This window comes from Gaeumannomyces tritici (genome assembly GCF_000145635.1).
Source record: "Gaeumannomyces tritici R3-111a-1 unplaced genomic scaffold supercont2.106, whole genome shotgun sequence".
Classification (NCBI taxonomy): domain Eukaryota; kingdom Fungi; phylum Ascomycota; class Sordariomycetes; order Magnaporthales; family Magnaporthaceae; genus Gaeumannomyces; species Gaeumannomyces tritici.
This window is the reverse complement of record NW_008804650.1, coordinates 1-9,999: the sequence shown is the minus strand read 5'-3', so window position 1 is coordinate 9,999 and position 9,999 is coordinate 1. Positions and strand designations below refer to the sequence as shown.

Below are 9,999 nucleotides of genomic sequence, written 5' to 3'. Positions count from 1 at the left end.
GAGAGAGAGAGAGAGAGAGCGTGTGTGTGTGTGTGACAGAGAAGAGGGAAGAAAAAAGACAAGCGGCTTGGAAACGGTGGCCGAACCCCCCTCCCTAGTCTGGTCTGTTGGTTCGGGCACCCCCTTCTCTCTTGTCTGTTATGGTTTGCGTGTGGCGGCACCTTGCGCATCGCATGTATGCATGCACCTACCTACCTACCACCTATAGAACTCGCGGGATCGCCGAAGAGAGTGGTGGCTGGGTCTCGAATTTACGAACGCAGCCGGGCATGAAACAAGAACTGCTAACGGTTACGGTTTCTTTTTTTCCTTCCTTTTTTGTTTTTTTTATTGCCTGCCGCCCCGGCGCATTTCCCGCCATTTTCATTGGATCCTGCTGCAGGCGGGAGCTTGTCAAAGCGTCTGATTAGTGTTCTTTTGCCAGGATAATTTGCCTTTTGGAGAAATTCCTCTACATATCATATCCAACATGTCTATAGGAGATGCAAGCCACAGAGTCTGGCCTTGGGAACCCCCGACGGCTGCTTCGCCCCGGCACCGCAGATCATGGCCCCTTGCAAACCCAACGGGTCAAAATAAAGTTGAAACCGCCGTAGCCGGGGCATGCTTGTAGAGAAAACACATCTCTCCGGCAATCGGTCTCACCGCGATTGGGTAGCAGCCACGGAAAAGGATATTCAGCACCCCATGTTCCCGCAAAGCACCATGTCGTCGCCAAGTTGGTGCCACGACACGTCGGCGAGTCGCAGGGCTGGAGCTGGGACGCCATTGGCGTCGAGCTCCCTAGCCGGGGACACAACGACCCCGCCTGGGCCAAGCCAGGTTGGGGCGATGGTGATGATGACCGAGTCCACCAATGCCCTGTTGCGCTGGCCCTCCAGGAGCGTGTTGATCACGCCGCCACCACCCTCGATCATGAGACTCTGAATCCCTTCCGCATATATGACGGATAATATGCCAGACCAATCCCAAACCCCCGTGTTGGGGCCCTCCGCGCCCGCCATGTGGCTCTGTACCTGGTCTTGCCCCAGCACTATATACTTTCCGCCGCGGCTTTCCAGTACGGCCCTTCTCTCGGCTGGGACCTCGTCAAGGGCGGCAGGGGTGATGATGATGAAAGGAGCCAGACCGGCACTAGAATCTACCAATCGCATCACTTTGCTCTCTTCCGAGAAGTGCCAACGGCCGCGCGGGTCCACGACTACAGGGCGCGGCTGGTGCTCTGGCCTCCGGGCGCCGCGGCGGGGTGAGGCGGCCAGGCGACAGTTGAGCCCCGGGTCGTCAGCCACGGCCGTTCCCGCTCCCACCAGGATGGCGTCGTGGCGGCTGCGCAAAAAGTGCGTCATGGCCTTGGACTCGGGGCCCGAGATGGCAGTCCTAACGCCTGGGGCTAGCGCCAGGGAGGAGTCGAGCGAGGTAGCAAACGTCAACGTCACGAAGGGACGAGCGGCCGGTGTGGTGTTCTTTCCGCCTGTTGGTGGTGATGCCGCCGCCGACCCCCCCTCGGGTTCCTCCGCCCGCACGGGAACCCCTCCACTCCCACGCCCTTCTGGCGTGACTGGCGGTAGACGACGCTCGAGCTTTGCGGCATCTCCGGATGGGAAGATCAACCACTCAGTCATGGCTCCCGCGATGGGATGGCCCCGGGCCTAAGCGCGGTGGGCCTGGATCTGAACCTGGTCCCCGTCCAGAGCTCGGAGGCCCGACTGCTCGTGGCTACCAAGATCAGACAATGTTGGTGGGTATGTGGAGTGGCGCGTATGTGGAGTGGTGTGTATGCGTGTGCGTGTGCGTGGCACGCTCCCCGGGCAGACGGCATGAACAGGTTCATGTGCCGGGAGGGGCAGGCAGTTAGGAGAGGAGGCCAGCAAGGGTCGAGTTCGTGGGGCCACACACCTTGGCGAGCGTGGGTTGGACCGAGCAGGCGGGGGGGGGGGGCGCTGAGGGACAGGAGGGGGTTTCGTTTTTTGCCAGAACCCACAGACGGCAGGGCAAGAAAAAGGTTTGCCCGTCGTGTTTTTACCACATTAGACGGGGTGACGGGCGCTCGCGGGCCCGCCGGAGAGGTTCCGACCGAATTGCAACCTGCCCGACCGCCGTCAGCCCTTCTTTTCTGGTGCTCGGCGTCCATGCGACGGTGGTCTGCATCTGCCGCGCATGCCTGTCGCCCTTGCCCGATCTTGCCCCGCCCTAGGTCGGTTGGGGTGCTAGCGCGTGGCTGTGCGCTCACCCTTGCGGGATGATGCGCCGTGTCCTGGGCCTGGCTCCTGGGCACTTTGCTCTGGGGCGGGTGGCAGCGAGGGTGAATGGGGTGCCATGCGCAAGGCTAGAGTTGGAACGGGAGGCACGGTGCCTACCACTTACGTCGAGGTAGGTAGCTACCGAGGTGCCGAGATAGCTATAGTGAGGTACCTATAGTGCCCATCTGCCTATCTGCGGGCACAACCTAATTCCCGGCGGGGGATGGAGATGTCGGTAACAAAAAATAAAAGATAGCTGCCGAGATGCTTAAAATAGGAACGTCAGGGCAAACAGAGTTTCGTCGAGGACGTCGGGTGACTCGATCGTGGGGTATAGCAGAGCGTCAAAGGATGGAGCCGAGCCAAGAGTCTGGATGCCGACGTTGGATCTGTTTGCACGTGTGTTTCTGCAATGCCTTGGCAGAGCTATGTGGAGGCAGCAGCAGTAGCCTGGGGCTCTGAAGGCCGAGAAGCGGATCATGTAGGCGGCGGGCGTGGTTGGGAAGGCGCTGCCCAGTCACGTTAGCGTCGCGCCACGCAGCGTCTCAAAAAAATTGCCTGCCGGGAGCACTTGCAGCAATTGCAACCGACGGGGACTAGAGTTTAATTGGATCCATGATCCCGGATCCACCAGCAGCCAGCCCGATCTGCATCGCATCCAGCACCAAAAAATAAAAAATAAAAATATAAAAAAAAATTCAGAATTCAGAAATCAGAAATCAGAAATCAGACAGCCACACACCACCTCTGCTGCTGTACCGAGGTATCAGACTTGACTATGCTAGTGCACGCTACCTTAGCCCGGCCGATGGCGAGCCTCCGGAGTCCAGAGGCGATGAGAGGCGACGAGAGGCGACGTAGCACGTAGGCCGTCATGTGGTCGCTTGCTCGTCGGCTTGCCGCCTGCGGCCTTTTGGGACACATGCCCCGTGCATTGTGCATTCGTCCCACGACCTCTCTCCTCGACTTGAAGTGGTGCAGGCATGGAAGCCACAAATCTGAAAGAGGTAGAGCCGGCCAGGAAAGCACTCGCCTTCGCATCCGCACCGAGCAAAAGACGGCGACTCGGCCTTTCTGTTACCACGACTGAAATCTTCGAGCCCGGGCAGGGATCTGAGCTCTATCTCGGGCCCAAGCAGAGGCAGGCACCCCTCCCATTTTGTCCGAACAAATCAATCCCACTTGTTCGGCTTCCGGAAATGTCCAGCCACTCGCCGAGGGGAAAACCGTGGCGACCGCCAACTGGCCGATAGATCCAGGACTACGACAGAACAGGTACTGTCTGTGTATTCCTCAGCCAGCGTCCCCATGGCGCGCGCCACAAGGGACGATCAGGGCGCGCTAGAAGACGCTACGGAATGTCCAACCGAGCGTCGTGAAAGAAGCTCCAACAATCGCCGCCTGTCCTGTCGATCAGCTACCTAGCCTGGGGAGCGGCCTTAAAAAAAATGTTTCCACGACCTGGGCAACGGCATATGTATCTAGGTTGGTACCTAGATACCTAGGTGGACGCCAAGCACCTGCACCAACTGCCGGGACTACTTGTAGGAGGCGTGGGATCCTGGGAAATGTGGTGCAAGCCAAGGCTGGAACCATATTGGGCGCAGGGAGGCACCCCCAAAGAGGCGCGCATGTGCTCCGGGTTCATGCCTCTTTGGCTTGGACATCGGAACGGTGCAGCATGGTCCAAGACTGGAGCACTCGAGATGCAGACACGCAGGCAAAAAGCGAGATTGAAGAAAAAGAAAACGAGGACCCATTCAGAAGCAAAGTTCGCAATTGCAGGAACAAATGCAAAAAGCAAACCCCGGGTACCTAGGAGAGTCTAGGTAGGGAGGCATGCAGTGATAAGCTCCCACTGACTGCCGGGACGGACGGCCTTCAGAAAAGTTGCCTGCCGGTAGGTTCGCGAGCAAACACGCCCCCTCGAGAAATATTGGCCCAGTTTGGCAAAGACGACAGCAGGACCCGGTTTCGAGGGCCCACATGTGATGCAGCCCGTCAAAAGAGCCCCCATACCTGCCATCCGCCATCCACGCCCGCGGACGCAGGGCAGCTCGATGAAGCAAGTCGATGAAGCAAGTCGATGGAGTACGCAGTAGCTCGCTGGACCCTGGTTTCAATTACCCTGCCTGCCCGACATAGCCGTCGCGCCCGTCACCTTGCTAGCACTCGTCTGGGTTTCGATCCAAGGCACAGCAAGCGCCAGAACGGCGGGGGCTTCCCTTCCAGCCTCGCCCGATGCGCTCCCACGGCACCGCCAGTGCCTAGCAGAGACCGTTCCCGCCTCTCCTTCTCGATGCGGGAGCCCGCAGTGGAGGCCCAATGTTTGCGCTCGGGTCCCAGGCTGGCCCTTGCTCGCTTAGGTATGTGCGCTAGGGGGCGTGGCCCTGTGGGGTATAGCGGCTTGCCTGGTGCTGGACAGGCATCCCGGTTGGGGGATGGAGCTACCCACATAGGTTAGGTGGTTAGGTGGTTAGGTGGTTAGGTAGCAGGTACCTACCGACCGGGGCAGGTACGTGCCTAGTCCTGCCAACCGCACTCCAGCCAAAGAAGGTTCATGTTTGTGGAGGCTCAAAGTGAGTTCGCAGCTTGGAAGCCGCTACGATGCCCGGGTGTAGGCTTGATAATCAGGGAAAAAAAGAACAAGGCAAGGGGAGGAAGCGCATGGACCCGGCGGTGCCGTTGGCACTTGCACACAGCAACACACGCAGCACACACACTCACACACACCACACACACCGCACGGCACACAGCGCGCGCTTGCCGGACCTGCCTGCCTGTCTCCAATCCCGGCAGGTGGGGATAGATCGCACCCTCTAGTTTGGGAGGTAGTCTTGGACAAAGGAAGCTACTAGCTGCCGACCAGGTGGTATATATATGGCCCCCGGACTGCTAGCCCAGTCCATGTTACCAGATGAGCCCTTCGTCTTCTAACCAGCTCAAAAGCACCCTCTCAACACACCCGTCCGCTCCGCCGGCCCACCAGTGATCACACTCTATCCCATAATATCCATCACCTTCCTAGGTTCTAGGAACGAACACCTACCAAGCCCAACTCCCCGCCGGCGAGCTCGCAAGAACTACAAAGGGACCATGACCGCTATGAAAGGTGTCCCGTCGCCGCCGGGGGTGACGTGCCAGTCCGCCTTTCTGGCACAGCCCAATCCTCAGGACCCATACCGATATCAGGTTGGGTTCGGGAACCGGTTCGCGTCTGAAGCCATGTAAGTCAACCCGGGCCAGGCACCGTCCAAAGACTTGTCACCCGCGCGGGCTTATCGAGCATGCACACACGACACAAACCCAAGAGGCTGACACTGTCCCTCAACTTCCTTGCAGCCCCGGAACGCTTCCAAGGGCGTGCAACACGCCGCAGAAGGTCAAGTACAACCTGTACGCGGAGCAGCTGAACGGCAGTACCGTTGCCACCGCTCGTGCTACCATCCAGCATGTCTGGATGTACCGCATCTACCCGGCCGTGGCTCAGGGCCGATGTATCCCCCAGGCCAGCCTCAACCCACATGTAGGTATCTCCAAGAGGCGCCATGGCTACCCGCCACTTGCTGCTTGCCCCTCCTCTCATGGGCGCATTGCTCATACCAAAGACCCTCCCGGTGCACTTAGCTCGAGTCGAGGTTTGGGTCAAACAACGAAAAGGTCGAGTTTGTTCCCCATGCGCTCTGCTGGCTGCCACTCCCGATCCCTTCCCCGCAGGAGAAGCTTGTAGACTTCGTCCAGGGCCTGAAGACACTGGCCGGCACCGGAGATCCGACCACCAATGAGGGCGTGGCCATCAGCATCTACTGCGCGAACCGGTCCATGGGAAAACGGGCTTTCTGCAACAACGACGGCGATTTCTTGATCCTCCCCCAGCAGGGACGCCTGGACATCCAGACCGAGTTTGGCAAGTAAGTGTCAAACACAGCCCCTCCCTTTCCATTCCCCGATCGTCCCCTACAGCAACGGACCCCAAGTTTTGGCACCCAAGCGCTCACGCTGTCCACCCGCTCAGGATGATGGTTCGCCCCGGCGAGCTTGTGGTGATCCAGGCCGGCATATATTTCAGCGTCGGCCTGCCCGATGGCAACTCCCGAGGCTGTGAGTCTCGCTCCTCTCTGCCCGTCCTCGTCAGCACCGTCAGGGACGGCCCGCAGTGACTAACGAGACGCCGCCGCTCGCCCAGATGTCCAAGAGCTCTTTGGAAGCCACTACGAGCTGCCGGAGCTGGGGCCCATGGGAAGCAACGGGCTGGCCATGCCGCGGGACTTTGAGTTCCCCATAGCATCGTTCGACTTGGACAATTCCGAGTGGGAGAGTAAGTGTGGACGCCGTCTCCTGGGGCGGTCTTGGCCGGGGTGCCCATGCTCACACCGCCTTCCTTTCCCGGCGCTAGTTGTCACCAAGCTCGCCGGCAAGCTTTGGACCTGCAAGAAGAGCCACTCGCCGTTTGATGTGGTCGCATGGCATGGAAAGTAAGGGCCCTATCTACCCGCTAGGCCGGCCGCTTTGACTGGGGATAGACGCTAAAAGCACGAATTCGCAGCTACATCCCGTACAAGTACGCCCTGGAGAAATTCGTCAGCGCCGCGGTGGCGGACAGGGACCAGAGCGACCCAACCATCGCGTGCGTCCTCACCGCGAGGTCCCGGACGCCCGGTGTGCAGATGGTCGACTTTATGGCCTTCACCCCGCGGTGGAACGTGGCCTCTGACAGCTATCGTCTCCCGGTAAGCTGATTCGTGGGGGGGTCTCTGGATGACTGACTTGAAGGCTCTAACAAGAACAAAACAGTACTATCACCGCAACATGGCTGCCGAGATCATGGGTCTGATATACGGAAAGTATGGGGGCTCGAGCAAGGACCTGCGGCCAGGGGGTCTGAACGTTCAGCCCAGCTATATGCCGCACGGAGGTATGTGTGAAAAGGGGGCACCCCCTATCGCCCGCCGCGGCTAGCGGCCAAGCAAAAGTCGAAAACGTGCCAGCTAACAAGTAACGGTGGCGTCGCAAACAACAGAGACACACAGAGCCTTCATGGAGGCGACCACAAAGGAGCTACGGCCTGAGAGGGTTGGCGAGGGGTCATTGGGTAAGTGACGGAAACAACTGCCCCATCATCCATCCATGTCTACCAGGTTCCGGCCACCGGGAACGATGTCGCGAGAGACAAACCCCGACTGACCATGACATGGACTTTTTGTTTCTTCGCAGCGTTTATGTTCCAGGTGGCAGCCCACTGTTCCGTGACAAAGTACGGCCTGGAAGAAACGGGATCGTTGACGGGTAAGTGACCAACCAAGCCTTCGGGGATCCCCTTGGATCCCACGTGTTTTTTTTCTTTCCCCACAGGGTGAAAACGCCTCACGAGTTCTAGAGCTGACCGACGGCATCGTCCGCCAAACTAGAGGCCCCCGCCTCGCTCTGGGCCGACATGGAAGGCCACTTCTTCGACCACCTGGACGAGGCGAACGAGGACCTGGCGAGGATGGGACTACAGCAGCTGGGTGCTATCCAGCGCTCGTAGGCTTACGGGTGTTGACAGGGCATTTTTCTGCTTTTTTTTTGTATTTCTTTTTGTTGTTCCGTCATCTCACAATACATATATGTATCTATAGATCAGAAGGGTTCGGACCTTGGCAGGATGTGAAGAAGGGGGGTGTGGCTCGACGGGGGTCATGGAACCGGGGAGCAGGTTGAGCGGGGGAATCGATTGGGTTTGCTGGCGGCGTTGGAAGGAGGAGGGGGGAATACCTACTACTACTCGGATGGCATCAACCATGACAGAGGGAAGCTAAAGACGAGGAATCATGACATGTTGAGTTCACGGGATATCGGCGGGATTTGCCTTTTTTTTTTTTTTTTGCATGTGCTGACTTGGGTTGACTTTGGCCTGATCCCTAGGAGGTCGCCCCTTGGAAAGCCGTCTCCCCTGGCCATGCCTGCCGCCCATTGGGTTCGACTGCCCCCTGGGCTACTCTCGGTGGGGGTGCCCCATCCGTCCTTCATGCACCATGCGGCTGGAGCTCAATCAATGGCAACTCTGAATGGAAGTGCTGCTTCTGTTGCTGCACTCCACTTCGTGCTGCTAGCAGGGCTGGGCGGGAAGGATTCGAGATGGGGCGAGGGAGACGTCTAGATGGGAGAATCGCAATCGCAAGCCTACGTACCCGCAAATCTACCAACGGCTGTGCTGGGAAGCGAGTTTCCGGCTGGCTCGCCTACAGCAAAACAGCATGCAGCCACAAGGCGGGCATCTTTTGCGGGCGCTACTTGGATTGTAGAATCTGATAGGCTCATGACAACTCTGCCTGTTGTGCTGTTTGCCTTTTTTTTTCTTTTTTTTTTTTTGGGCCAACAACTAAAGGGAGGAGGACGGCCGCCGAGGGAGGGGCTGGCGGAACGAACCTGTGAGCCAAGATGCAAAAGACACGTCGTCGATCCCTCCTCCCCCTTGCGTGATTTGTCCTTTTGTTTCTTGTTGCGTGAGCGAGGGAAGGGGCGACAGTCGCTTGGGCGGCGGCATGAATCTGAGACGAAACGGGTTTGGAGCGCGAGAAAAGGCACCGGAACTATTTGGCCGGATCAATTCAGCAAGCTCATTCAAGTCATCTTTCATTCATTTTTTTTGTTTTTTTGTTTTTGTTTGTGAATTTGCTGGCCGACCGAGACATTGCTACCATATTTCCTCGTGTCCAGCACACAATCTCTCCTCGGTGATGATGGGGCCCGTAGGCCGAGATGAAATCGGCTTGGTATTGATTGGGGACGACGGCCGAACCGTGGGGCTCTCTTTCTTTCGCTGGAGGAGCGGAAAGCGGGAAGGCTGCTTCGCCACAGGTCCCCCCCCCTCCCACCCCTGACCAATGACGAAGCCGAAGACGAATAGGGGGCCCCACCTGCCCCTCAAAAACGAACCCCTGTCGCGATGGGGGGGAGGCCGCCGCGCCCCAGAGAGCCGCGCAAGCCGATGGTGTAAGTCGCTCGGTCGTTTCCAGTCGTCCCGATTTGTCGGGTCACATTCGTCGGCCTCGAGACTCGCGCCTTCCAGCTAGTGCGACAAGAGAAAAGAGGTCGAGGGGTAACACAAATCCCTTTTCGTCTTCCGTTTTAATAATTCAGTGCCTTGTTTGTTTCCCCTATCTCTCGCCACTCCTCCACGTCTCAACCGCCTCCCCTCGACATCAACGACAAGGCCAGACCCTCAATCGGGAGAACGAACCCACCACCCGCAAAACCCACACATCCCCAAAATCACCATGAGCTCCAAGCCCGCGCCGCCTCCCAACGACGAGCCCCCGTCATACCACGATGCCAACCGCCCACCCCCGGGGGCAGCGCCGCCGCCAATGGGTGGTCCGCCGATGGGTGGCCCGCCGCCCATGATGATGGGCTCGCCGCCGCCGCAGCATCCCAAGCCCGCCTACTACGGCGCCGACCCCAACGCTCCTCCCGGTGGCTACCCGGGCGGCCCGCCACAGCCCGGCTACGGCTACTACCAGCAGTCTCCGCCCATGGGCTACTACGCCCAACCGCCGGGCCCCTACGGACCTCCGCCGCCCGGCGGCTACTACCAGCAGCAGCCGTATGGCCAGCAGCCGCCGTACGGCCAGCAGCCCTACGGCCACTACCAGGACGACAGGGGCGCGCGCAAGCCCGGCTGCCTCGAGGGCATGCTCGCCGCGCTGGCGTGCTGCTGCTGCTTGGACTGCCTGCTGTTCTAGAGCGTTTGGGAGAGAAGAAGGCGAAGGATGTAAAA

General features: G+C 59.1%; 4 protein-coding genes across 4 annotated transcripts; 2 read left to right on the top strand and 2 right to left on the bottom strand.

Moving 5' to 3' along the window:
* Positions 1-677: 677 nt before the first annotated feature.
* Positions 678-1,622, bottom strand: GGTG_14027 (riboflavin biosynthesis protein Rib7; the record flags this gene model as incomplete). Its single annotated transcript, XM_009231953.1, has 1 exon — positions 678-1,622. One exon carries the CDS (start codon positions 1,620-1,622, stop codon positions 678-680), a length of 945 nt encoding a protein of 314 aa, XP_009230217.1.
* A 27-nt stretch (positions 1,623-1,649) lies between these two features.
* Positions 1,650-3,116, bottom strand: GGTG_14026 (hypothetical protein; the record flags this gene model as incomplete). The annotated part of the gene is made up of 5 exons (XM_009231952.1): positions 1,650-1,716; positions 2,024-2,190; positions 2,365-2,398; positions 2,522-2,749; positions 2,983-3,116. 5 exons carry the CDS (start codon positions 3,114-3,116, stop codon positions 1,650-1,652), a joined length of 630 nt encoding a protein of 209 aa, XP_009230216.1.
* GGTG_14025 (hypothetical protein) lies at positions 2,907-8,071 on the top strand. The gene is made up of 12 exons (XM_009231951.1): positions 2,907-5,112; positions 5,190-5,467; positions 5,583-5,766; positions 5,868-6,151; positions 6,256-6,341; positions 6,427-6,558; positions 6,637-6,715; positions 6,787-6,970; positions 7,035-7,155; positions 7,261-7,332; positions 7,455-7,526; positions 7,649-8,071. Exons 2-12 carry the CDS (start codon positions 5,337-5,339, stop codon positions 7,765-7,767), a joined length of 1,464 nt encoding a protein of 487 aa, XP_009230215.1. The 5' UTR covers positions 2,907-5,112; positions 5,190-5,336; the 3' UTR covers positions 7,768-8,071.
* A 1,428-nt stretch (positions 8,072-9,499) lies between these two features.
* GGTG_14024 (hypothetical protein) lies at positions 9,500-9,964 on the top strand (the record flags this gene model as incomplete). The annotated part of the gene is made up of 1 exon (XM_009231950.1): positions 9,500-9,964. One exon carries the CDS (start codon positions 9,500-9,502, stop codon positions 9,962-9,964), a length of 465 nt encoding a protein of 154 aa, XP_009230214.1.
* Positions 9,965-9,999: the final 35 nt, after the last annotated feature.